The 27,304-nt window shown below is 55.7% G+C and overlaps 2 protein-coding genes across 2 annotated transcripts in view; one reads left to right on the plus strand and one right to left on the minus strand.

Annotated features, from left to right (window-relative positions):
* The first annotated feature begins 799 nt into the window (after positions 1-799).
* Positions 800-10,580, plus strand: UBXN6 (UBX domain protein 6). Its single transcript, XM_004378452.1, has 10 exons — positions 800-966; positions 1,347-1,411; positions 2,306-2,434; positions 6,891-6,988; positions 7,540-7,615; positions 8,752-8,836; positions 8,943-9,162; positions 9,250-9,380; positions 9,479-9,627; positions 10,372-10,580. Exons 1-10 carry the CDS (start codon positions 879-881, stop codon positions 10,498-10,500), a joined length of 1,170 nt encoding a protein of 389 aa, XP_004378509.1. The 5' UTR covers positions 800-878; the 3' UTR covers positions 10,501-10,580.
* A 2,313-nt stretch (positions 10,581-12,893) lies between these two features.
* CHAF1A (chromatin assembly factor 1 subunit A) overlaps positions 12,894-27,304 on the minus strand; it is a 36,338-nt gene continuing 21,927 nt past the window's right edge. Inside the window, exons 5-15 of the mRNA XM_012556196.2 lie at positions 25,933-26,162; positions 25,353-25,413; positions 24,859-24,927; positions 23,367-23,593; positions 22,477-22,645; positions 22,231-22,311; positions 21,696-21,788; positions 20,431-20,689; positions 18,143-18,633; positions 13,489-13,585; positions 12,894-13,054 (exon numbers count right to left, since the gene is read on the minus strand). Of these exons, the coding sequence (XP_012411650.1) occupies positions 12,954-13,054; positions 13,489-13,585; positions 18,143-18,633; positions 20,431-20,689; positions 21,696-21,788; positions 22,231-22,311; positions 22,477-22,645; positions 23,367-23,593; positions 24,859-24,927; positions 25,353-25,413; positions 25,933-26,162 (1,878 nt within the window). The 3' untranslated portion in view covers positions 12,894-12,953. The remainder of the gene's footprint in view (positions 13,055-13,488; positions 13,586-18,142; positions 18,634-20,430; positions 20,690-21,695; positions 21,789-22,230; positions 22,312-22,476; positions 22,646-23,366; positions 23,594-24,858; positions 24,928-25,352; positions 25,414-25,932; positions 26,163-27,304) is intronic.

The raw sequence follows: 27,304 nt of genomic DNA on the forward strand, positions 1-27,304 counted from the left end.
ATCTTTACTGCAGCAGATCACCAGGCCTTTCTTCTGCAGTACCACTGGGTGGGTTTGAACTGCCAACCATTAGGTTAGTAGCGGAGAGCGAACCATTGGCGCCACCCAGCCATCCCTCAGGTGGGGGTTGTGACCGTCCTTAGTCCGCAGGATGGAGGTGAGGTTAACAAGGTTTCTGTAAAGCACTTCGCCCGGGGCCCGGCCTGGTGTGAATTCATTCCATCACTGGTTGACCCTGCGGGCCTGCCTCCAGGGTGGTGTGACCAGGGCACGTTGCCTGAACATCCTGAACCTCTCATTTGTGAAAAGGGGGTCTGAAGACCTCCCTCAGAGACTTGTAATGAGGTGGGAGCAAGCTGAGTCCCAGCCAGCACCAGGCCCAGTGTCTGGCATACAGTAGGCGCACAAGAAATGAAGCTGTGACGTTGTTGTAGACGGTAAGCGCTGAGCCCCTCATGGAAGGGAGAGAGGAGGAGAGATGACGTCTCTGTGCCTGTCAATACTTTAAGATGTTACAGTGTTTTACACATAGGTCACCCTGACCATTGCCCGGTGTAGGGGTGCTATTACCCCCAGTTTACAGGCGGGAGCACTGAGGCCCAGGCTGGGTGCAGGACGTCCTGAGGTGGCAGAATGGGAGCGCACCCACGTTCTCCTGCCTCCAGGGGCTGTTTGCCTATGGTAAACTGTCTCTTTGCCGTGGGGGTGTCTGGGAAAGGGGGGGGGTGACGGAAGGCTGATTAGAAGCTTCCATGGACCCCACATCGGCCTTGCTCACTTACTGTCCTCCATCCAGCCCCAGGGAGAAGGCCCCCAAAGATAAGCCCAGCCAGCCAGCCCTCAAGCAGCCCCGCCAGGGTCCCACCAATGAGGCGCAAATGGCGGCCGCTGCGGCCCTGGCCCGGCTCGAGCAGAAGCAGCCCCGGGGCCGGGGCCCGGTGTCACAGGACTCCATCCGGAGCCAGGGTGAGCAGTTTACAGGTCCCTGGCCGCGTGCTGGGCTCTGAGTGAAAACAGTGACCGGATGGATGACTCTGGATGGGGTGGGGGGTGGGTCATAAAGTCCCAGCCGTGAGAGTGTGACGGGCACGTGCAGGGTGAAAAGTAGGATGGGGGCCGGATCTGGGTGGGGGATTGGGTGACAGGGAGCTTCCACTAGGAGGGGAGGTGGAAGCTGAGACTAGGGGGAAGGACAGCAGGTGGTCAGCAAAGGCGGGGGGAGGTCAGGGCCTGGGGCGGGGGCAGGCCTTGTGCTTATGCCAAGCATGTGGGTGGGGTCTCTGGGGGGGCAGGGTCCCCACGCGGTCCCATGTCTCCCTTCCCTCCTGTCCCGTTTCCCCTTCCAGTGAGAAAGGAACTCGCAGCGGAAGCCACCGTCAGTGGGAGCCCGGAGTCCCCAGGGACACATGTGGTAAAAGCCTGGGCGTGGCCTGGGGTGGAGCTTGGGCCCCTGTAGAGGGAGCACCCAGATTCTCCCGTGCACCGGTCTCGTTGACCATTTCCTTGCCACCAGGGCATGCTGAGAGCACCTGGTGTGTGGGGGTGGGGGGAGGGGGGACGCGGAAGAGACCTCACAGTCACCCCTGCCCTTGGAGCTCCAAGGGGGCTGGGGAAACCCCACCTTGAACAGTTGTCACCTAGGGCCGTCAGGGCTCAGCATCCAGTGATGCCCGGCTTGGGTTCCTCCCCTTGCCCCCAGGACTGTGGGTGCTGTTAGAACCTCTGCTTTTCAGAAGACAAAACTGAGGTTCAGAGAAGTGAAGGCAGCTGTTCTCGGCAGGGCCAGGACTGGAGCCCCAGTCTGCCTGACCTCAAAGCCGGTCCCCTCAGCACTGCCTTCTGCTGCCTTTCTTACTCTGAGGCAGGAGACTCAGTAGAGATGGGTGTAATCAGGGAGGCCTTCTTGTAGGAGGTGGGCTTCAAAGGGGAGAGAGGCAGAAGGGGGTTCCAAGCAGTTTGGCTAGTGAGGACTCACTGCACTTTAGAACAGATGAGACCCTAGAGATTGTGGCCCCGGGAGCGGCCGGGACGCCCATGAGTCCTGCCTCCCTGCCCAGGAGCAGCAGGAGGAGGCTGTGCGTGTTGGGTGCTCACTCAGTGTCGGAAGCTGCTAAGTGCTGTGTGTTCCCGATCTCCTTTAATCTGGAGGCATCTGTGCAGACATTCTCCAGACTAGAAAACCAACGAGTTTGGGGGGCTTCAGTTGTTGGGCTGAGGTGCCCTATGGCTAATCGGTGGTGTAGGCAGGGTTGGGATCAGGGAGGTCTGGCTCTGAAGCCTTACACCTGGACACCATTGCCCCCAGGTCCCTGAGCCCAGAGAGGAAGGCTCGGCCCACCTGGCAGTGCCCGGAGTGTACTTCACTTGCCCACTCACAGGGGCCACCCTGAGGAAGGACCAGCGGGATGCCCACATCAAGGAGGCCATTCTCTTGGTGAGCAGCACCCCATGTCCCCCCACCCACACCCCCAGGAAGCCAGGTTGGTATAAGCCCTTCATAAAGTCCTACAACTGTTTTTTTAATCATATTTATTTTTTTTGTTTATTTCTGTTTCTGTTTTAATCCCTTTAAAGAGGTAATGCTTATGTGTGGTGCAGAATTGAAAAGGTATAGAAGGGCCGGTGGAGAAAAGCCGCCACCTGCTTCTCTCTCAGCCACGCCCTTTTCAGAGCTATTCCAAATACAGGTGGTCCCTGACTTACAATGGGGTTCTGTTCCTACGACTCCACTGTAAATCAGTTCTGATGTAAGCCGAATACTGTTATTGTTATTTTTTTTTAGTTTTCATTATTATTGCCTTTATTATCTTTATAAATCTGGCAGTGTTTTGAACAGTAAATCATAAAGTTGAACATCTTCGAGTGAACATCTGAGAATGATAACATCAGCAAATTATGCGCTGCAACATACCACTAACGATAAGATGTATTTAAAAAAACGACATTCGTACATGGTTCATCATAAGTTGAGTACGTCGTTAAGTCACGGACTACCTGTATGTGCAAACTGTCGATGTACTTGTATCTTTCTCTTGCTTGGTTTTGTTTTACGTAAAAGGTTAAATACTGTTTGTTCATAGCTAAGATACCAACATAGAGGTATTAGTTCAAAGATAACTTCCATGTTATTTTTTTTCCTTGTAAGCCTTCGTCTGGAAATAATTTCAAACTTAAAGTAGAGTTCTGAGAGTAGTACAAAGAACATCGGATGCCTTTTACCCAGAGTATGAGTTTCTGATTCCTGCTGTAACGTGTGACTGCAAGCATAGTGGCTTAAAACAACACTAAAATGACCTTACAGTTCTGAGGATCAGACATACGAAATGAGTTGCGAAATCCGGCCGTGCACAGGGTTGCACTCCTCCTGGAAGCTCTAGGGGAGAATGTGGGCAGGGCTGAATTCCTCCTAGAGAATCCATTTCCCGGCCTTTTGCAGCTTCTAGAGGCCCCTTCTTCCATCTTCAAAGCCTTATCGGCCGAGTCCTGATCCTTCTTAAGTCGCCATCTCTCTGGTTCCGTCTTCTGCCTCCTTCTTCCCCTTTTAAGGACCCCCATGATTACATAGAGGAGCCCTGGTGGCGCAGTGGTGAAGTGCTCGGCTGCTAACCCAAAAGATTCAGGTGTTTGAACCCACCAGCAGCTTGGCAGGAGAAAATCCTGGTGATCTGCTCTTGTAAAGATTACAGCCTCGGAACCCCTGCAGGGCAGTTCTGCTGTGTCCTGTAGGGTCGCCATGAGTCGGAATAGATTTGAGAGCAACGGGGGTTTTTGGTTTGGTGATTACACTGGCCCCGCCCAGATAATCCAGGATGATCTGTGTTAGGGCCGGTTGATTAGCAACCTTAGCTCCCCCTTGCCATGGAAGATAACCTGTTCATAGGTTCCGGGGATTAGGGTGTGGACATGTTTTTTGGGGGGCAGTTACGTTGCCGACCACACCCAGCTTCCCCAGGTGCTAACCTTTTTGCCCCACTTGCTTTATCACCATCTCTGTTCTCTCTCCTGAGCCGCTGGAGAGAAAGTCCCACGTTGTCTTTGGCAGTCTCACAGTGCTGCACTCTAAGTCGTTGGGTAACTTGTTTAAGCAGCGCCTCTAGGGACCAGGGCTGTCTTGCTCTAGGGGCCACGCACGTAGATAGTTTCCAGTCTTTTGCAAGTAAGAACAGTTACGCGGTGAAAAGCCTCGTCTCTGCATCACTTGGCACTGGAGGCTCACTTGCAGAAGTGGAGCTGTTAGGACAGAGGATACACACGGTTCTGATTTGGATGATTGTAACCCATTATCACAGGAGCCCTGGTGGCACAGTGGTTAAGCACTCATCTGCTAACCCAGAAAGGTCGGCTCTTTGAACCCACAGGCCGTTCTGCTGGAGAAAGACGTGGCAGCCTCCTTCCGTAAAGATTAGTCTAGGAAACCCTAAGGGGCAGTTCTACTCTGTCCCATAGTGTCGCTGTGAGTCAGAATCGACTTGACAGCAACAGGTTTAACCAGTGATCCTCTGGAGGGGTCTCCCAATTCATGCTCCCACCAGCACCTTGTGAGAAAGTACCCATTTCCCTGGCCTCTCATCATCCACTGTGGGTTATCAAATGCTTTATCTTTAACCTAGTTAGTAGGTCAGAATAGCATCTCAGGAAAGTTTTCATTTTGGGTTAGGTTGACCATGTTTCCACATAAGAAGGTATGCTTTGCCCATCCTTCTACTGGGTGATTGGTCTTTTTCTTGGTGATTTATAGATGCTCTTTATATATTAAGGCAAATAGCCTTTTGTATGTGAGAAGAGTCGCAAATACTTTACCCCAGTTCTTTTTTTTTAATTGTGTTTTAGGGAAAAGTTTACAGAGCAAATTAGTTTCCCATTAAACAGTTAATACACAAATTGTTTTGTGGCATCAGGTGCCAACCTGCTACCTGTCAACACTTTCCCTTCTCTACCTCCCCACGTATTTTTTGATTCTGCTTTTGGTCACTTTGCCATGTAGGAAATTTTTATCTTGTCATTGAATCTGCCAGTCTTATGGCTTCTGGGTTTTGCATCATATTTAGACAGTCCTTCCCTTAAAGTAAATCTCCCGTGGTTTCTGCTACTACTTTTCTGTTTTGTTTGTTGTGTTTTAATATTTAAAGCTTCGATACAGCCACAGTTCATTCCAGTGTTAAGTATGAGATAAGAATCTCATGTTATTTTTTTCCAGATTGCTACCCAGTTTTCTCCCCAACTCCGTGTATTGAAAACACTTGTCTTCTCTCCCTTAATCACAATGTAGTAAACCCCGATACGGCTTCAGGTCCCTTCCTGGACTTCTCTTCCTTTGCCCCTTGTCTGTTTGCATGCCTGTTCATTTAAACGTGACTGCAGCTCGCCTAGCAGCCTCTGAGAGCCTTGTTTGGAGCCGCAGCTCTTCCCTCAGGGGGTGCCCATCCCCGGGGGCTGAGTCTGGAGGAAGCTCTGGCGGGGGGCGGGGGCGGTTATCTGAGCCTGGCCTGGGCTGTGTCCTGAGGGTGCTCTTCTGTCTCGCTGCCCTCCTCTGCCTCTTTCCTCCTCTCTCTGCATGTGTGCCCCTCTCTGCCCCCACCACTCAACTGGCAGGCTGGCTGGGTCCCACTTTGAAGCTGGCAGGAGAGCTGACTCAGTTTGGTGCCACCATGGCTGCTGGAGGCTCACCTGTGCACTTGAGGGCAAAGGGCTTGGGGGGGTGGAGGCCCCAGCCCTGCCCCCGGGAGCTCTGAGCCTGCCCGTGCCAGGCCTGGGGTCAGCATCCAAGACTGCCAGGTCACCTGCATCCTGCTGTGTCTCACAGGTGAGGAATCTACTTAGCCAAGCAGTGCTGGTGAATTCAGGCCCCCAGCCAATGCGGGGCTGCCCTGCCCACCGCATGGCCCGGGACTCTAGGGCTGCAGAGACGCGTGGGGGCAGCCGGGACGGCTGTCCTGTGCGTGAACAGCTTTGTCTCCCTGGGGATGCACTGGTAGTCCACAGGGCGCTCACTGGGTGGGTTGCCAGCTGGAAGAGAGGCCAGGTGCTGTGCGATCCCGGGGTACCAGCTGTGGCTCCCCCCCTCTCCTTCCTGGAGGCAGGTGGGATGCTGGGGAGAGGGGCCGTGAGGAGTACGTCAGGCATCAGCATCGATACTTCAGTCCTTCCGCCACCCCCGCGCCCACGGAGGGGTCCCAGGCCTCAGTTGCGTCCTGTCCCTGCCGCCTGTCATTCCTGTGACCCTGGGTGAGGTACCTGACATCTCTCGGCCTGTTTCTTCATCTGAAAACCGGGAATTGGGACAGAATGACGTGCAGGGCCGGGGCGGGGCCAGAGGGTCGGTGGGCCGTGTGGCCCGGGCTCCAGGTGCGGTAAATGCCGAGTGAAGTTGTAAAGCCAGAGCACAAGGCAGGGAGTGGTAGAGTCAGACCCGCCCTTGGTCCTGGGAAGGCCGTTCTCCTCTTCCCTTCTGGCTGTCCCCTGGCCCCTGGAGGAGGGAACGGCTGTGGACGGAGGCCAGAAGGACTTGCTCCTGTTCACACCGAGATGGCTTCTGTTAAGGGCTGCTGCTCTGCCGTGAGGGGCCTCCAGATGGTCATTACTATGGTTACTCTCATCTGAGTGATGAGGGGACAGGCTGCCTGGGCAGCTTGGCCTCTGGCTACTAGGGGTTGTTTTCTTTTTCTTTTTTTGTATTACTGTTTTCATTTTCTGTATATTTTAAATAGCGTTTTACCAATTGCTGTGGGTTTTCAATGGCAGATTTTTCAGAAGTAGATCTCCAGGGCTTTCTTCTGAGACACCCCTGGGTAGACTTCAAGCCTCCAATGTTGATGACATTTAACCGTTTGTACACCCAGGGGCTCCTGGGGCTTGGTTTCCAGTGGCTCCTTCCCTCCCTCCCTCCCCAGCACTTCTCCACGGACCCGGTGGCCGCCTCCATCATGAAGATCCACACGTTCAACAGAGACCGGGACCGGGTGAAGCTGGGCGTGGACACCATCGCCAAGTGAGCGGGGGTCCTCCCTGAGCCCCGCTGTGCGGCATTGCACCTTGACCTGCCGAGGCCGACCTCGGAAAGGGCACTGGGCTGGGATTATGGCTCTCAGGAAGCAGCCTTTGCCCCCTGGGCCTCAGTTTACCCATCTGTGATGAAAAAAGGGGGTGTACCAAATCAGGGGTTCCCACTTTAGGCTTCACTTCAGGATCATCAAAGGAATGACTGTGTGGAGGAGGCAGGGTGGAGACCCCACCCTGTGTGGGATTGAGCACATCTGGGAAGTCCCCCAGGCGATTACCCTGCAGGCACCTCCCTGGCTTGGGGGGCCCCTCTCAGCTCGTGGTCAGCTGTTCGGGCTCTGTCCCCCCCGCCATGGTTACTTGGGGTGCTCAGGTGTCTAGGTCTCCATTCTGGGGGCAGGACTGAGGCAGAGTGAGCACCAGAGGCCCGCTCCTCCCTGGGCTCCAGAGGGTGAGTTCCACCAGGTCATGTGGCACCATCTCCCCTGAGGACGAGGTGGGGTGCGGCTGAGTGCTGTCCCGTCCCCCCGACCCCCACAGGTACCTGGATAACATCCACCTGCACCCCGAGGAGGAGAAGTACCAGAAGATCAAGCTGCAGAACAAAGTATTCCAGGTGAGGGCTGCTGTCTGCCGGGGCGGGCGGAGCACAGTGCCGCAGATGGGCTTAAAACAGCTCACACTCAGCCTCAGTCCTGGAGGCCAGCGGGTGTGGGCCGGGCCAGGCTCTCCCCGAAGGCTCTAGGGGAGGATGCTGCCTGGTCTCTTCCAGCTTCCGGGGCCCCAGGTGTATCTTGGCCTGTGGCCACCTTACTCCGTCTCCGCCTGCGCCTGCTCATGGCATATGCCCTCTGTGGTCTCCGTCCACATCTCTCGCTTAGAAGGACACCACCCGACTCCAGTGTGACCTCGTGTGAACTGACACCATCCGCAGAGACCCCATTTCCAAACAAGGCCCCCCTGGCAGGCCCCGGGGGTCAGGCCCCAGTGGCCCCCGAGCAGGCTGCCTTCCCTAGGTGCATGCAGCCCTCTGCGGTGTCGTGCCTCCTGCTGGTGCACCGCGATGCTCAGCTATTGTTGTTATGTCCGGTCAGCTCCGACTCCTGGCGACCCCATGTGTGCAGAGTAGACAGTGCCCCATAGGATTCTCAAGGCTGTGACCTTTCGGAAGCAGATCGTCAGGCCCTTCTTTTGAGGCGCCTCGGGGTGGGTTCAAACTGCCAACCTTTCAGCTCGTAGTCGAGCGCTTAGCTGTTTGCGCCACCAGGGACGCCATCCTTGCAGTGTGTCGTGTCTTGTCTTCAGCTTGAATGTGTGGGGAACATGTCGACACGGGGGGCGGGGGGGTTCATTCAAATGCAGACTTCGGCTTCTTTTGAGAGGTCGTGGGCTCTAGCCTGACCTGCACTCCTCCTGGGACGGGTGTCAGACGCTGACCGTCGATCCTGCGTGGCCCCGTCCCCATGGCAGCACACCCCCTGCAGCCCATGTTCCTCGTTTTGGGGACCTTCATTCCTGACTGCGGGTTCTTGACCGCTTGGGGTCCAACACCCCTGGGAGGAGCCGCCGAAAGCCACAGCCTTTCCTTAGAAGCGTGTGTCTGTGCTCAGCTCTACAGATGGCGTCTAGGCTTCGCCCCCAATCCAAAGAGTGCGAGTCTGGGTTGTGGGGTGCGACCAGGGCAGAGGTGGGCAGGGGGACATGGAGCTCATGGAGACCCCGGTCCCGCCTGATCCCTGGCTCCACCCCCAGGAGCGCATTCACTGCCTGGAAGGGACCCACGAGTTCTTTGAGGCCATCGGGTTCCAGAAGGTGCTGCTTCCAGTTCCCGACCAGGGTAAGGGGCGACCGAGGGCCCAGCCGGATGGTGGCGGGGCGGTGGGGAGGGCGTCTCCCTGCTGTGACGGGGACTGAGTGGTTGTAGCGCCCGTGCCGTGCCACAGAGGACCCTGAGGAGTTCTACGTGCTGGGCGAGGCGGCCCGGGCGCAGCCGCAAAACCTGGAGAGGCACAAGGAGCAGCTGCTGGGCGCGGAGCCTTTGCGGGCCAGGCTGGACCGCCAGCGCCGCGTCTTCCGGCCCTCGCCCCTGGCCGCCCAGTTCGACCTGCCCGGGGACTTCTTCACCCTGACGGCAGAGGAGATCCGGCGGGAGCAGAGGCTGAGGTGGGCAGGGGCCCCCGCCGGGCAGAGGGCTGGGGCGCGACCCCGGCCCCGCTGAGCAGCTCTCGGGACCCCCCACCCCCACCGCAGGGCCGACGCGGTGGAGCGGCTGAGCGTGCTGCGGACCAAGGCCATGCGGGAGAAGGAGGAGCAGCGTGAGATGCGCAAGTACACGTACACGCTGCTGCGCGTGCGCCTGCCTGACGGCTGCCTGCTGCAGGGTGGGCGCAGCCCCGGCGCGGGGTGGGCGTGACTCTGGGCGGGGTACTGCCGCCGCCACCCCGTCCCTGACCGCTCTCTTGCCCCACGCTGCCCCCAGGGACCTTCTACGCCCGGGAGCGGCTGTCTGCGCTCTACGGCTTCGTCAGGGAGGCCCTGCAGAACGACTGGCTGCCGTTTGAGCTGCTGGTCTCGGGTGGGCAGAGGCTGTTGGAGGATGAGAACCTGGCCTTCAACGAGTGCGGGCTGGTGAGCTGGGCGGGCCGTTGAGCTGGGTGGGCCGGTGAGCTCGGCGGGCTGGTGAGCTCCGTGGGCCGTCTCCGCGGGGCTCGCCGACACGCCTAGCGGGGTGGGGTGGTCACTCCTCAGTGTCGGATGGTGCTGGGGGCCCCCAGCCCCGGGTTTAAACCCCATCTCTGCACTTAGTCACAGTGGGATGCTGAGTGAGTTCCTAACTTCTCCGTGCCTCGTTCCCATCTGTAAAATGGGGACAGTGGGAAGCGTTAGTTAACACCCTCTGGGAAGCAGAGTCAGGATGGGATGACAAACGCAGATTGGTGCGACTTGCAGGAGGCCGCCAGGGGAGGAGGCCGGGAAGGAAGGGAGGGGGACTGGGCAGGGCTCTGAGGGCTTGGGAGTGGGGTGCTGTCCTGGGCTCCTAGAGTTTGGGTAGGGGAGCGGGGTGCTGTCCTGGGCTCCGAAGGCTTGGGTGGGGGAGCGAGGTGCTGTCCTGGGTTCTGAGGGTTTGGGTGGGGGAGCGGGGTGCTGTGACTGGGCTCCGAGGGTTTGGGTGGGGGAGTGGGGTGCTGTCCTGGGCTCTGAGGGTTTGGGTAGGGGAGCGGGGTGCTGTGGCTGGGCTCCAAGGGTTTGGGTGGGGGAGCGGGGTGCTGTCGCTGATAGGGAGTAGCCCGGGCGCTGGGACCAGGAACGAGGTCCAGCTGTGACCTCTGCCACACAAAGGCCAGAGGTGAGGCCACACATCTCCCACTGCAGGTGCCCTCAGCTCTCCTGACTTTCTCGTGGGACCCAGCCGTGCTTCAGGATATGAAGGCTGCAGGCGCCGAGCCAGACAGGAGTGTGCTGAAGCCCGAGCTCCTGTCGGTCATTGAGAATCTCTCATGAAATAAAGCAGGGTTGGCTCAGCCCGGCGTCCACCTCGTGCTCGATCTCCTGCCCTTCCCGCCCCCACCCCCAGGGCCTTCCCCCCTCCTCCAGGGGGCACAGCGAGGGGGGCTGTTAATTGCTGGATGAAAGAACGGGGGACTTAGGCTTTGCCGCAGAGACCTGGGGAGGCTACCCTCCTTGGTGGCGTTTGACTTCAGCGTCCTCATGGCTGTTAACGTGCTAACAATGGCAGACCAGGCTGACGGCTGTGGGCCCTCCCCAGGCTGGGGGCCCTTGGTGCCGCAGCTGTGGAGGGTGCTGAGGGTGCTGCTGACGGCAGGGGAGGGAGACACGGCCACCAGTGTACAGATCTGTAATTAAGTCCTTAACTACGATAAGGAATAAACAGGATATTTGAACAGTTTCCTGGTGGTTAATTCAGAGGAACATGTGGCGTGTGAAGTGGACAGCCAACCAAGCCTGGGTGGCTCCTTGAGGGCGGACACCTGCTCTCCGTGTGAGGTCTTGGCTTCCAGGAGCCCCATGTGGACTTCTCATTTCATGTCTCTCCTTGGGTGACCTGTGGCATCAGTTCTTGCCCCTGGGTGCGGGGCTCCCAGAAACCAGGAGCCTCCCACCAGCCCTGGGGCAAGTGCTCACTTGCTTTCTCACCGTGCTTGGCAGAGTGATGGCCCTGTCCTAACTCCCTGGCCCTGAGAATGTGGCAACTCACAGGCAAAAGGGCTTCGCAGATGGATGAAGGGAAGGATCCTGGATCAGCTGGTGGGTCCAGTGTAATCAGAGTCCTTACAAGAGGGAGGTTGGAAGAGCAGAGATATGGGAAGACGCTGAGCTGCTGGCTTTGAAGATGGAGGGGGCCCTGAACCAAGGAATGTGGGCAGCTTCTAGAAGCCAGAAGGGAACAAATTCTCCCCTAGAGCTCCCAGAAGGAATGGGGTTGGGGCAGGCTGACTAGCCAGGCCCGGGCCTTGTGCCCTGCAACTGGGGGACCTCTCGGGGAAAACCGGGGTGGTATGACCAGAAATGAAATCTGTGGGCAGGGTACCAGTGTTTCTGCCTCTGCTGTACCCACAGGGAATGCTCGTGTCTGCGGGATCAACAACACTATCCTGTAGGCCGAGAAACCAGCTGGCTGGGCCTCCTCAGAGGAACAGGAAGAAACAGTTCATTACAAGGGGAGGGAAGAATAGACACACACGGTCAGGAATGGAGCCCCAACCCCACCCCCCTCAGGCCTTTGCTGGGCTGTCCCAGCCCAGAAGGGGTAAGTCATGAGCACCCCTGGACCAGGCTGAGGCCTCACTCCCTCCAGGAGGTCTTGTGGCTCGCTTTTACACTCCCCTCGCTTTCAGTGATAAGGGCATGGTGGTTCGCTCGTAGACCTCTCGCCCTCCACTCGGGAGACCTGGGTGTGACTCCTGGCCAATGCACCTCACACGCAGCCACTGCCTGTCTGTCCCTGGAGGCTTAGCGCGCTGTGTTGCTAGGATGCCGAAGGTTTCAGCGGGGCTTCCAGACTAAGCTGGACTAGGAGGAAGGGCCTGGTGATCAACTTCTGAAAATCAGCCAGTGAAAACCCCATGGATCACAATGGTCTGATCTGCAGTTGATCATGGGGATGGTGCAGGCCTGGGCAGCGTTTCGTTGTGTGTGGGGTCACCGAGTCCGAGACTGACTCGACAGCAGCTGATGTGCTCCACGCAGGAGGCTGCTCTCATCCAGCCTCATGGACTGGAAGCCAGAGTTGAGGTCCTGGCAGCTCTCAGTGGAGGAACTGCACTCGAGAACTCTTCCGGGAACACCGCTCTGGCTTCCCGGGAGCAGGCGGGACTGGCCAGCGGTGCCCAGAAACCCCTGCCGTGAACTCGGGCAGTCTGGGTGGGACCGCAAGGGTTTAAAGACAGAAGGTGGAACAGCGTGCTGGGAAGGTGTAAAGCTATGCAGACGCTTCAGCTCCAGGCACAGAGGCTGGAGAGGCAGATAACCCCCTCCTAACCAAGGCCTGGGACAGGTGACAGCACAGCCCTCAGACATGACGCTTTTTAAAAAAATGGAAACAGACCAGGTCAGGGCTAGAGAATAAGTTTATACACATCCCCCCTTGTGACGCCCAGGCACCCACATCATACATGCCAGCCGGGGTGCCCACCTGCGGGTTCCAATTCATTTACAAGCATCTGACCCCAGCCCCTGACACAGGGCCGCAGCCACGCAGGTGCCCAGGTTTGGAGCCACACTGCAGTAATGCTTTATTAAAGAGGGCAGGTTAATAGACAAGTTTTGGGGAAATTTTTACAAATATCAAAAAGAACTAGTCAAATATCCTATATAAACTTTCCAGCCCTCCGGGGAGGTCTGCCAAGCGGACAAAGTGCTCTTTCCACGAGTCGGCAGTACTTTCAAGTATCCGATGCACAGCTGAGGACGCACCAGACGGTGGCCGTGGGCGCTCAGGACAGGAGGAGCGCGCTCACAGGCAGCGGGCCCTCGCAGGTGTCCACTCCCACTGACCCCGCGGCTCCCGAGGAGGTGCCACATGGGGTCTGGGCCTCTGGAAGGCAAGACAGGGTGTCTTAGCTGGCAGTGCCCCCCATGCCCCCTGATGAGGGGCTGCCATGCTCCTGTGTCACCAGGGCCTGAAGCAGCTCAGGCCCTCTAGGACGGGCCATGAGCCAACAGTGCGGGGCAGAGGAGGGCACAGCTGCTCCCAAGATGCATCCCTTCCAAGCAGCGGGCTCCCTGCCAACCCTTAGTCACATGCTGTTCCCTCCTCAGCTCAGGACCCTCGCATGGCTTGGAGTAAAGCCTAGTCTTGGCCTCCACAGCCGACAGGACGGGTCCCTCACCTCCTGCCTCAGCCCCGCCCCTGCCCCCACCTGCACCAGGCCCACATGATCTTCTAACTGAAGTCCCGTTGTTACAAGAGAGTCAGAGCAGCAGGCTCTTCCTTCTGGAACACGCCCCGAGTTCTGGGCCCCTTCTCACCCCCAATGTCCGGGATGTCCACCATCACATAGTCGCTCTCCTCCTCCTCTTCCTCCTCCGTGTCCGCCTGGAAGCCATCCACGTCCTCAGCTCCAACCTGAACAGAGGAGGGGGCGTGGCTGTCAGCGGCAACAGGGGCTCCTGGGGTGTGACCCCCACGTACCCAGTCCACTAAATCACCAAACGTGCTCACAGTTTCCCCATATCCTCCACCCATCTGGGCAGCACATTCTTCATGGTGGAGGAGTCCGCCTGCTAACCTTCTGGCAGAGGAAAGTCTTTGGAATTCATTTAATTCCCTAAATGAATTAAATTCAGATCTCCCAACACCACCACCATCCTTTGACCTTATTAGAAAACAGCGTCTGACTAAAGAAACCCTGGCGTCTGGTTTGGTTTGGAAGTGAAGCGGGCGGTGCTCGTGTTTTCTCTGAACTCATGATGTGAGGCCCCAGCTGAGGACTCAGTGAGCCAGCAGTTCTCCGCCCATCTCTCACAGCTTAAATCTCTCGGCCCCGTGCTTCACGCTTTCTCTTACTTATGCTCGGGCCAGGTGTGCCAGTGAGAACAGCACTCTGACCACTGTGGATGGAGGTCAGGGGGTCTACTGAGCAGACAGACATGGAAAGCAGGACTGATCTTGAACACCCCACCCTTCAGGGTGCCCGCCCGCTCTGTAATGCAAGAAGAAAAGCAGGGCGGAAGGAAGGGAGGCCATTTGTCAGAACATTCTGGAATCCCTCTTCAATAAGTCTCCATTTGCCTCACAAAGGGACAGTGGAGCAACACAGCCGTCAGGTCGGAAATGCGGGAATGGTTCCCTGGCTTGGCCTGTAAGAGGAGATACTGGTCAGACGGATGGGTTCCTAGACCCCCTGGTGGTGCAAACGGTGAACATGCTTGGCTGCTAACCAAAAGGCTGGAGGTTCAAGTCCACTCTGAGGTGCCTTGGAAGAAAGGCCTGGCAATCTATTTCTGGAAAATCGGCCACTGAAATCCCTATGGAGCCCAGTTTTACTCTGACGCACACGGGGTTGCCAGCAGTCAGAACTGACTGACAGCAACTGGTTATACATTCCTAGTTCATGGATTCTACCCGTGGACTCCTGTCCAAATGAAGATCTTACTAGACCCCCTTCGTCGGGTGATCAGGGGCATCACAGAGATAGGACCATCCCAGCCCCCACCACTCCCCAGAGCAAGCACGGTCACCGTGAGGACGGCAGGGCAAGCTTGAACTATGTGCTTCGAGAGAGCGTTTCAGTAAAGGAGAGCGTGCCAGCCCACGTCCTAACTGCGCTGACAAGGCCACTCTGCCGTGGAGGTGTTAGTTTGCTATGCTCATCAGAAAGAACAAGTGGATCTCGTGACGGTCATCCCAAGTCAAACGGCCCACACCGGGTGTCATGGATTGAACTGTGTCCCCCAAAAATACATGTCAACTTGGTTAGGCCATGATTCCCAGTATCGTGTGGTTGCCCTCCATTTTGTGATTGTAATTTTTGTATGTGTTGTAAATCCTAATTTCTGCCTGTGGTTAATGGGGCAAAATTAGATTATGTTAAAGAGGATTTGGGTGGGATTGTAACACCCTTACTAAGGTCACATCCCTGATCCAAAGTAAAGTGAGTTTCCTGGGGGTGTGGCCTGCACCACCTTTTATCTTACAAGAGATGAAAGGGAAGTGAGCAGAGATTGGTGGACCTCATACCACCAAGAAAGCAGTACCAGGAGCAGAGCGCATCCTTTGGTCCTGGGGTTCCTGCGTGGAGAAACTCCTAGTCCAGGGGAAAACTGATGACAAGGACCTTCCCCCAAGGCCGACAGATAAAGCCTTCCCCTGGAGCTGGCGCCCTGAATTTGGATTTCTAGCCTCCTAGACTGTGAGAGAATAAACTTCTGTGTGTTAAAGCCGTCCACTTGTGGCATTTCTGTTATAGCAGCACTAGAGAACTAAGATACCAGGCCCCTCCAAAGTAAGGCCGGTGTAGATAAACTAGGTTTTTTTTCTATCCGAAACTTCCCAGAGGAATTATCATCCACAACTCTCCAGGCACAAATTGGGTCTTAGAGAGCATTCCGCAGAGAGAATTCAGGCTGACAGCCCTAGTCCCTGTGCTAGGAGCTGTCTGCACCTTACCTGTCATTACTGCAAATGGTAACAGAAAGGAGGGCCGTCCGCACCACTCAGGCGCTCGGAGGATACTCGGCAAACAGAAAGAATAAGGCCTGTGCAACAACTGTTATTCTTTTAGTTTCACTCTGATCAGATTCCTTCTGGTTGGAAAGCGCAAAAACGCTCTCTCCCTATTGTAAAATCAAACTGAGACCCGAAGAGTTATGTCAGAGCAGAGATCACACAGGTAGTGGTGGTAGAACGGGAGCCTAACCTAGGCCCTGGTCAGCCCACGAGATTATAATACCCCTTCAACACAGGGCTCCAAAAATTCTCAAACTTTAAAAAAGCCCAACTCCGTCTAAAATATTTATACATCTCACCCTGTTTGGAGCAAGGGAAATGAAGAAAACCACAGACGCAAGAAAGAGATTAGTCCAAAGGACTCATGGACCACAACTACCACGGCCTCCACCAGACCGTCCAGCACAAATTGATGGTGCCCAGCTACCACCACTGACTACTCTGACAGAGATCACAATAGAGGGACCTGGACAGAGATGGAGAAAAATGTAGAACAAAATTCTAACTCACAAAGACCAGACTTACTGGTCTGACAGAGATTGGAGAAACCCCGAGAGTATGGCCCCTGGACACCATTTTAGCTCAGTAATGAAGCCACTCCTGAGGTTCATCATTCAGCCAAAGATTAAATAAGCCCATAAAACAAACAATGCATGTAGCTCAGCCAAGTATACATGACTAAATGGGCACAGCAGCCCCGGGGCAAGGACAGAAGGCAGAACGGGACAGGAAAGCTGGTAATGGGGAACCCAAGGTCGAGAAGCGGGGAGTGTGGACACATTTTGGGGTTGGCAACCATTGTCACAAAAAATACGTGTATGAATTGTTTAATGAGAAGCTAATTTGCTCTGTAAAACCTTTATCTAAAGCACAATAAAAAAATAAATAAATATACACGTCGATAGTTTAGCAAAGGAGCCCTGGCTGCGCAATAGTCAAGTGCTCGACTGCTAACCAAAAGGTTGGTGGTTTGAACCTACCAGTGGCTCTGCAGGAGAAAAGACCTGTCAATCTGCTCCCCTAAAGATTACAGCCTAGAAAACCCTATGGGGAAGTTCTACTCTGTCACATGGGGTCACTATGAGTCAGAATCAACTCGATCGCACCTAGCAACATAGTTTAGCAACAGTGGTCTTCAAGGCTGCAGAAATATAAAACCCTCTAAGTTTCATCTGCCTTTGCCACTCGGTATAAGCGTGGTACAGGTGGCCCCTGTTCAGCACACAACCAAAAGCTATTCTCCAACCCCCACCTCCTTGCAAACCAGAACTGGAATTTTGCTTGGGGTGTCAAAATCACATTCCTGACTCCGGCAGCTAGAGGTGGCCGAGCCAAAGACTTTGGCCAGTAAGATACAGGTGGAATTTATGCTTCCAGCAAAGTGGAAAGCACCCCCACCCCCAGGAGGCTCTAGTCTCCCCGTCCTGCTGCCTGGAGGTGCAGCTGTCATCTTGCAGCATGAAGATGAAGGCCCCTGCTAAGGAAAATGGGACTTCTGTTGCTGGAGAGAAACCCCTAGACGTTTAAGCCACGATGCTAGGTGCTCTGTTACCTGCAGCCCAATGCCATCCTAGCAGATTCAAGTGCTGTCAAGTACCAGCACCCTGCTGAGAGGAGCAGCAGTGGGGTTGATGGCCCCCAGAACATCCCAAAGAGCCAATGGCTCAGAGCTTTCCCTCCCACAAGACATTTGTTGGGCTGGCACCCCTCTTCCCCAGGGTCAGTGTGGTGCTGAGACCCTTCATGTCAGAATCCCAGGGATCTTTAGAAACATCGATTTTAGGGTGCCACCTCAGCCCTGTTGTGTGTCACCAAGTTGATTCTGACCCATATACCAGAGTACAATCACCCCATAGGGTCTTCTAGGCTGTAATCTTTACAGGAGCTGATCGCCAGGTCTCTCTCCAGTGGATCGGATGGTGGGTTTGAACCGCCAACCTTCTGGTAGCAGCAGAGCGCTTAACTGTTGCTCCACCAGGACTCATCTCAGACCTACTCAATCAGAAATCTAAATGTTTGTCCTACTCCTGGGGTGACGTTCACGCCCCACATGATTTGGGGCTCTCAAGTGTGGCAGTAAGCAGCAAGTGGGTGTGCGGCCTCAGGGGCTCTGACACTGCACCCTGCTGCTTCCCCAGGAAGTCATCCCCCAGCTCCCCAGGCCAGGGCAGGACCCCCAGCGATCCGCCCTGCACTGCACTCCTCAGTTTCTAAGTACACAGCTTTTCACTCGGCGGATCCCGTCGGCCTCCCTCACTAGACGGGTGCTTGTCTACAGGGTCCCGCGGGGTGCCTGCCGCACAGTAGGTGCTCAGTGACTGGGTCAAAGGAATGTTAAAAAAAAAATAATAAAGAATGACAACAAAAGCCACCTCAAGGGGGTCCTCTGCACCCATGGTCGGGCCCCCGTCTTGTGGCCATGGAGGCCCGGCCGCCGCGGGTGCCGGTGCTCACCTGCCCGTCGTGCCTGCGCTTCTTCATGAACTGCGTGATGCGCATGCTGCCTGCCGACTTCCTCTTCAGAGAGAGCGGCGTGGCCGGGCTGGGCCCCACGGCGGGGGCGCTGCCACTGTCCTCCCGAGCGGCCGAGGGCACCGCAGTCACGTAGTTCCACTGGCAGGGCACGGGCAGGTGCTCCTGGTCGAAGCTCTTGAGCACCTGTGGGTGGACGTACCAGCACATCCTGAAGTCAGGCCGCTTCTCGTACACTGAGTTCTCGGAAATGATCCGCTTGAGCCTGGCCTTGGACGGAACAGCGGTGTCCTCGCCGGCGGTGGGGGTCTGCGGGCGGGAAGAGCCGGGGCTCGGGGGGCTGGCGGAGCTGCTCTCGGGGCTGCCAGCGTCCCTGGTGAGCAGGCCTTGGCGGCAGCACTCCTGAAACTCACGGATGATGACCTTGCTCCCGTTCACGTTGCCATGCAGCAGCGGGAGCAGCTGGGCGAGGACTGGCGGGAGAAGAGGGAGCACAACGGGTCGGAAACAAGCAAGGGCACCACAGACTGAAAAGTGAGCAGAGTCCCCGACACTATGGCCCCAAGTCACTCTTCAAACCTGGAAGCAAAACTGTCCCCCTTAATGGACCATAACTACCACAGCCTCCACCAGACTGAGTCCAGCACAACTAGATGGTGCCCGGCTACCACCGCTGACTGCTCGGACAGGGATCACAACAGGGGCTCCCAGACAGAGCTGGAGAAAAAAGTAGAATAAAATCCTAACTCACAAAAAAAGACCAGACTTACTGGTCTGACAGAGACTGGAGAAACCCTGACAGTACGGCCCCTTTGGACACCCTTTTAGCTCAGTAACGAAGTCACTCCTGAGGTTCACCCTTCAGCCAAAGATTAGATAGCCCCATAAAACAAAATGAGACTAAAGGGGCACACCAGCCCAGGGGCAAGGACTGTATATATTTTCACCAAAAAAAAAACGACAAAGTGAGCACAGCCGTCAATCTTTCAGCTGCGGGGCAGGTTGGAGGGCAGATGTGAGACGGTGTGCACGCAACCTGGTCCTAAAGAGATTCTGGGATGCACGAGCCTCACAAGGCAAGTTCAGCTCAGGCACTCAGGGAACGTGGCCTCGCCAGTTTTATGCCTGTATTTTCCCTTAGTACGTGGCTGTCATGCTCACATTCCGAGTATGATGGTTAACTTTATGTATCAGCGTGGCTGGGCTATGATTCCCCGTGGTCTGGCCGAACACTGGACCAGTCTCTGTTCCACAGTGTAATGCAATGCGGTATAATGCCTTCCACCTTCCAGTGTAATGTACTGTAATCAATCAGTTGAAAGGGGTGTTCCCTTAGGGCGTGGACTGCCTCCAGGCTATAGATTATTTTGGAGAACTTGCCTTCTCCCCACTCAGCATTCTCACCACCGCCTGACATGGGGATTTGGGGCCAGCCCCCGCAGGCGCTTGAGCCAACCCCTTGCAGTAAACATCTGTATGCACATGTGTCTCACTGGTTCTGTTTCTCTAGACGCCCTCCTCCTCCCTGGCCACCACTCCCCAGCTGTGGGATCCCCCTGGGTGGCACTCTGCCTGCGGCCTCACTGGGAAATGGGCTGGGTGAGCAGGGGTTGTCAGTGCCGCTGGCCTGTGTTGCTGTGGGAAGGGCAGTGTGAACGCAGCCGCAACCTTTCCCTGTGACCATGAGTGAGCCTCATGCTCAGGACCAGACGTGCTGGCCTGGCTTCTTGGATGGTCAAAAGTGGGGGCCGACTCCCTTGGTGGGTGCTTGACAGACCCCACAGCAGCCAGTGGCCTATGAGCACATCCTCACCACGTACGACGGGCACAGCAACATTCCCAGAAGACCATTCTCTGCTCTGTGCCAGCCCCATTCCTATAACTGTTCCCTGGGCTGGGGAGGAAAGGGGCCCCCTCATCACAGCACGAGAGGGTGCGTGCAGAACACCAGCCCTGCGTCAGCCGCGGGGAGTGACCTGCTGGCCGTGGGGGCTGACGTCACAAGTGACCTGCCGTCTCTTCTCTACGTAAAGCACCCGCCCCCTTCACCGATGCATGTAAGTGTGGCCCCCCCCGCCCGTGCGTGTAAAGCGCCCACCCCCGGCCCGTGTGTGTAAAGCGTGCCTTTCGCTGGCGACCCCAGACCCCGCCTCGGCAGTTATTTGTTGGATGGAGTTTTGACTTATCCAGCAGCTGCCTCACAGGCTGCCTGCCTTAGACGGGAGTGCCCCGGGAGCCCCCAGCCCCCCACGCCCGCGTGCAGCACTCACTCTCCTGGTCCCTCTTCTCCCTCCTGGAGGCCTTGGGCGTCTGCTCCTCCTCGGGGGGCGCCGTGTCCAGGAGGCAGGCCGTGAACTGCTGCAGCACCTTTAGGTCGGCGCCAGCGCAGCCATCCCTCTCGGCCGCCCAGACGCAGCCGATCTTCACGGGCTGGAGGACGCGGAACCGCTTCCCCTTGGCTAGAAGCTCGTCCCACTCCTTGGCCTTCAGCTTCTGGCGAACCTTGTGGTTCTCGGGGTCGGCACACTCCTTGCAAGGTAAGGTCAGAAGCTGATTTGTGATGCCCATGCCCCCTGACCTGGGCATCCTGCAGAGGCTCCAACTTCCCAGCCAGGGGGCAGGGGCTGTTCTCACAGAGGGGCCAGCGTACACTTCCATCCACCCCTCTGCTGTTTCTAGCGCACACACCCTCCCTAGCACCCACTGCCATATCCAGCATCTTTATAACCTCACCCAATGAGCCTCTGAACACCAGGCTGTGAATTTCCTGGTTAATGCAGTGGCTGCAGAGCTGTCAAATTGCCAGCCCCAAATCACACACCCAACTTGGCACCACAAAGCCGGGCCTCTTCCCACAGACACACGTCGACAGACACACGGGACCCGGTGGTGCTGAGACAAACACGACTGAGGCCCCGATGAGACCCCCGTCGGTCAGAAACGCACCATGACCATGCGCCCTTCAGGTCCGACTGTGAAATACGAACCAGACCTCCATCACAGCCCGCTCCCCATCTCCATGCCACCCAAACATCCAGTCGACAGGCCCCAGGAGCAGCTTACTTAGGAGCTCCCTGGCTCAACAGCATTTAGAGTGGTGGGGGCTGGAGGCATAGGGGAACCCTTCTGGGGAGACAGAAGGCTTCTACACCTTATTTTGGGTGGTGGTTTCGCCAATGTGGTCAATTGTCAAGGCTCATCAGACTGAGCACTTGAGGTCTGTGCTCCTCGTTGTATGCTAAGTATGCTTCCTGGAAGCTCTCTGGGTCACTGTCCCAGCTATGACGGCAATGACCCACAGAGGCATGTTCTGACCAGAGGCTCTGCCCACGCAGCTCCCCTCACTGGGGATTTTTCTCGCCTCTGCAGATTCTACCATCCTCCCAGGCAGACCCAAGTTCGGCTCAACCTCTCCCACAGATGAAGCTGTGTACGGAGGAGCCCTTCTAGGCTGAGGTGGGCTTGGGCTCGTCTTCCCGCCCCGTTCTGGCCCACACAAGCTCCTCTCTGAGCTGGTCACCCCCTCGCCCCTCACCTCGGTCACACCTTCGTCCTCGGACAGGTACCCGTGGGGCACAAAAAAGCCATCATCCTCATCTTCATCCTCGCCCACCTCGTCATCATCGTCCTTGAGGAGATAACACAGTTCGTAACATGCAGAAACAGAATACAGTCTTTGTTCGATATCCGAATCTACGACTGTCTCAGGGAGAAACGCCGCCTACCGCTCTGAAGGCTGTTTCTAGGGACACTCAGACGGCCAGCAGACACCTGCTGACAGAGGCTCTCTTGTTACAGCGGGGCGGGGGGCAGGCAGGTGTACAGCAAAAGGGGGCTGTGGGGCTGCTAGGGGACCACAGGGAACCCAAGGGCGCATGTGTGCCCCCTGAAGGGGACAGACGCTGCTCAGTTCCAGCCACCAGCCCGCTCTCGCAGATAAGCTTATCTGAGAGAAACTGGGAAGCCGGATTTTACATACCAGCTGGTGTTTTAAGACTTAACAGTGCGGATTGGACAGGACACATCTGTGGGCAAGCCAAGCGCTGAGACGCCCCCAGGTCTGTTCTCACCCCCTCACTGTGGGAGAGGGACTCCCCCGGTTCCTCCTCTTCCCACTCGTCATCACTGTCCACCTCATAGTCAAGGAGTTTCTGAAACGAGAAGCACACCGTCTCGTCACTGTTCTCAGGGCTGGCAGACAACGGCACGGAGAAAGGCTACAACACTTACAGAATCCAAGAGGCCGTGGGAAACAGACAAGGCTAGAAGGGAACGCGGGGGAGACAGCCGTACGCGCGTGCCGCCAGGACGCTTACCCGGTCCTGGGCCCAGGGGTTCCTCGGACGGATGACTGCTGTCTTCTTATTCCACGTGCCCCAGTACGCTGGTCGGTGGTTCTCAGAAAACTGCAGCAGCTTCATCCTGCCCAACGCCTTCCTTTCGGGAACGCCGTCAGCTTTGCCGCTCTCCACGATCACCACGTCGCTGAGGGAGAGAGCGCTGCCCTCAGCAACGTGTGTGCGCACCGCCCATGAGTCCTCCTGACGGAGGAGGCTGGGAGAGCTCTACAAGGACAAGTGAGCCAGTCCCACCACCTGACCCCACAGAAAGGTAAGGGACATTTCCCGAGGGACACGAACCAAGAAAGATGTGACATGGGAGGGAAAGGAGGAGGAAGGAAAGACAAGTGTCAAATTGCTGCTCAAGAGCACTGTCAGTAGTTGGCAGTTCAAACCCACCCAAAGGCACCTTGGAAGATAGATCTGACAATCTACTTCCGAAAGGTCACAGCCTTGAAAAACCCTATGGAGCGCAGTTCTACTCAGCACACACGGGATCACCGCGAGTCAGCACCAGTAACTGGTTGGTGTTTTGTATAGTAAGTGAAAAGCAAGAGCAGGGCAATGCCCTCTGTGGCGGCTGGCACTGAGATGAGAAGGCCCCTCTGCGGGGAGACCAGGGAGCTGGGACAGGCTGAGACTGTCCCCGTGCACACAAGGGGTTTCAGAGGCTTGTAGGACGTCAGAGCGGAGGGGCCTGAGTGGCACCGGAGCCCAGCGCCAAGGCCCAGGAGGGAGATGACTTACCCAGGCCCACAGCAAGGCAGTGGCAGACCAAGACCCAGGCCTCTTGCCCGGTTCCCAAGGCTGGTCCAGCGGCTCTCTGGCCTCCCCCATGGGAACAGGGCAGTCTCGCAGGCACTTGCCTGTTGAAGATGTCCGCATTTCGGTTACAAACAATGGTGGGCCCGGATTGGAGGGGCCGCCGGCCCTTCAGATCTTGCAGGAAGGAGAAGCTGCCACTCTGCTGCTGGAGAAGCTGGTCTAACTGGTCACAGAGGTCCTGATGGAAGGCCGTGCGGCACAGCGGGGCGAGAACCATGTGCTCTTTAATCTCAAACGGGGCAAACTTGCCACAGGAGCCGGCCAGGGTCTGAAATCAAGAGGAGATGTGGCGGACCCCGCTCAGCAATGCAGGGGATGGGCCGCTGGCACCCGCCACACTGGGGTGATGCTCAAAGCCACATGCTAAGTCAAGGGGCACACGCAGAAGGCTACATGCCGGTGAGGCCATTTACACAAGATTCTGGAAAAGGCGAAACTACAGGACAGAGGTCAGGTCAGCAGCTGCCAAGGCCAGGGGTGGGAGGAGGCGACTGATGACAGAGGAGCACAGAGAGCTGTCTGGGGAGACGGAAGGACTCTATGATCTTCATTATGGTGGTGGTTACGTGTGGAGGCCCTGGGTGGTGCAAACAGTTCAGGCACTCAGCTGCTAACCAAGGGTTAGCCGTTCGAGTCTATCCAGAGGCACCTTGGGAGAAAAGCCTAGCGATCTCCTCCCAAAAATCAAGTCAATGTAAACCTTACGCAGTTCTCAACAACAACAAGTAATTAAATAAATAAAAAATATTGCCACTGGTCTCTTTTAAAATTTGTGTAAGTCCTAAGAAGAGAATACAAAATAGTCAGTCAGTACTCCAAAAGTCATTCTTTTGTTTCTGGAAAAAAATTACTTTGACCCATAATGAATGCCAAATAAAAAAAAGCCCCATGAAGCACAACGGTCCCGTCCACAACTGATAATGAGGATGGTGCAGGACTGGGCAGCGTTGCATTCCGCTGCGCACGGGGTCACTGTGAGTTGGGGGCCGACTCTGTGGCAGCAGCAACAAACACAAATACATGTAGGGACGTGTATGCAGAGGGAAAAATGTAGAAGGATACCCTTCCATCTGGGAGAGATAGTAACCTCTGGAGAATGGGGTGGGGGGAGGAGGTCCTGAACTCCCCACGTGGATGCCAGGTGACGGACAGATGCCAGGTTGAGGAGCCAAAATCCTGGGCTAAACTCTACACTGTTGTTTCACGGCTAACACTGTTGCCCATCTTGAGTGTACATTTCCCAACAGTAAGAACTCGGTCTTTTTCTCTCACATCTTCCTACGAAGCTCCTAACACGAACCATTCATGAAGTAACTTCTAGACATCAGTCAATTTTACCGAAACGTGCCACCTTTTGCCTTTCCAGAACACGACGAAATGCCAGAATACTGAACTTCCAGGCCTCCACCAGAAACAGAAGCTCCCTGCGCACTGGGGGTCACCCGCTGATGTAAGGGAAGCCAGCTGGTCAGAGACTCCTTTCGTTTTTAAAAGCAAAGCCCACCAGCACAAGAGAGGAAGCCAGTTTCTCACCTTGGGGGCTTGTGGAGTCTTTGGCTTCTGGAAGAACCGCGTGATCTCAGCCTTCTCAGCTTTAATGCGCTGCAATTTAAGAGAAGGTGAGGAGGAAGAAGAAATCAAGAGAGTTGGTGTGGATGTGTTCGTGTCTTAAGACAGGCAAAGGTCTCCCGAAGCGAACCCCCAGCATTTTTCGGTCGCAAGCATTTGTTTTGACTTTAGCTCTCAAGGCTGGTAGACCGGCAGCTGGGTACCAGCTGGTCTCAGGTGTCAAAGAGGTGTGCTTGTTCTCATGGGCACAGCACAGGCTGTCGAGCCAGGAGGCACGTGACAGGTCAGCCTCGGGAACAAGCAACAAGAGCCACCTGCAGACAGCCACGCGTGGGTCCCAACACGTGGGGCCAGGGACAGCAGCTGAGGCACCGCACCCCGCTCAGGACAGCCCCCGGATCTACGACGGGGAGGCCCGATATCAGACGGGACACACAAGTCCCCTGAGAAGATGTTACCTTCTCTTCTTCTTTTAACCGTTTCTCCTCCTCTTTTTTCCTTTTCTCTTCGAGTTTAGCCCTGTGAGACACGGAATTAAATGTTAGCTAACCAGTACCTAAGGAGCCCTGGTGACACAACAGTTAAGTGCTCGGCTGCTAACTGAAAGGTCAGTGGCTCGAACCTACCAGCGGCTCCTCGAGAGAAAGACCTGGTGATCTGCTTCCGCAAAGGAAACCCTATGGGGCGGTTCTACTCTGTCTCATGGGGCCGCCATGTGTTGAATTCGACTTGACACCACCCCACAACAACCAGTCCCCAACGTGCAGAGACAAAACTGCGCTCCTGAGCGGAAACACCCATCAGCAGCGGGCGAGAAGTCTGCAGGGCCCCCCCGGGACAGACACGAGAGGCCCAGCGCGCGGCAGAGCACGAAGCTCCCTTTCATCCTCTCATGCCAGCAACTCCATGCTTGACACGCGCAAGAAGCAAAAGGGGCTTCAAGGAGCGCCTGGCCTTCTAACCGCCCCCGCACCGGCCGGCCCCAGGAAGTGAGGCTGTGGCTCTGCGCGTCCCCAGCTCACAGGAGAAGACACTCACTCGAGCGCCTCCTGCCTCTCCTTGCGCCGCTCCTCCTTGAGCCTCTGCTTCTCCGCCTTCTCCTTCTCGTCCTTTTCCCTTTTCTCCCGCCTCTCCTTCTCCTTCAGCTCCTTCTCCTCCTCCTTCTTCCTTCTGGCCTCCTCCTTGGCCCGCTTGGCCTCCTCTTTCAATTTCTCCTTTTCTTCCTTTTCTGCTTGTAACCTCAGTTGCTTGCCCAAGCGCTCTTTGTCCTACAGCCAAAAGACAAGTCAACAGATGTGTCCCCTACAGATCTCCCGGGGAGGGTCAGGTTAGGGTACGGAGGCGGCTGTGCTTAAGTGGAAGGGAAGGAACCGGGGCCGAGCGACAGGAGGAGCCTCATGTCAGAGGCTGACACAGAAGTGCTTTTTCATCCCTTGCAAAGATTACCTTCTGTTACGTGGAAAATGATGAGAATTACCTGTTTGTCACAGTATTTTGTGGGCAATTCAAAATCAGATTAATTTAAAATAGCCAATCTTTGAACCTGGGGCGAGCTTATTCTTTTTTTTTTAATTAAAAAAAATAGGGGGGGAGGTGTCTGCCTCTGGGTTGTCTATGCAGTCTTCTCTGTTAGGTTTAAACTGCATTTATTTAACCAGAAAGCTACACTCAGCACATGAGTGGTAAAGAGAAACGAAGTCCCGATGCATGCCACAACCCGGATGAACCCTGAAAACACTAAGCTGAGCAAGATAAGTCAGTCACAAAAGAACAAAGATTCTATGATCCCACTTATATGAAAAAGGCAAATGTAGAGACTAAAGCTTAACTGTGGTTACCAGGGGCAGGAGGGCGGGGGGAAAAGGGGAGTCATTGCTTGGAGGGCACTGAGTTTCTGTGAATGGCAGTGGGAACAGCTTGGAAAAGGGTAGAGGTGATGGCTGACAACATGATGGACATAATCAATGTCACTGACTTGTACGTGTGAAAACTGTTGAATCAGCAAATGCTTGGTTACAGATATTTTTACCACAATTTAAAAAAAAATAGATAGGAACAGGCATGGGGAGAAAAAAAGCAAGCAAGTTATGGTCTAATAATCAAAAACACCTACAGGTTTTGCCTCGGCTACCTTTCAAACAAAAACTCCCCACCCCACCCCAAAAATATCAGATTACAGGATCTATTCTCTTTCTTTTGAAATAGAAGACCGGGGTGAGGCAAGGACAGGGAACCTGCTGGGTAAGTCGTAAAACTGCAGGGGAATTAATGAGAAAACATAAACAGAGGAGAAAAAGTCTTTAAAACTACTTCTCAGGATGTAAAGGTGAAGTATGAAGTGAGAGAGGACAAACGAAGCGTCATCTCTACGACTACAGTACTATCACTTCACTACTGAAGCGCCATCTCT

Source organism: Trichechus manatus, unplaced genomic scaffold (assembly GCF_000243295.1).
Source record: "Trichechus manatus latirostris isolate Lorelei unplaced genomic scaffold, TriManLat1.0 scaffold00057, whole genome shotgun sequence".
NCBI classification, from domain to species: Eukaryota; Metazoa; Chordata; class Mammalia; order Sirenia; family Trichechidae; genus Trichechus; species Trichechus manatus.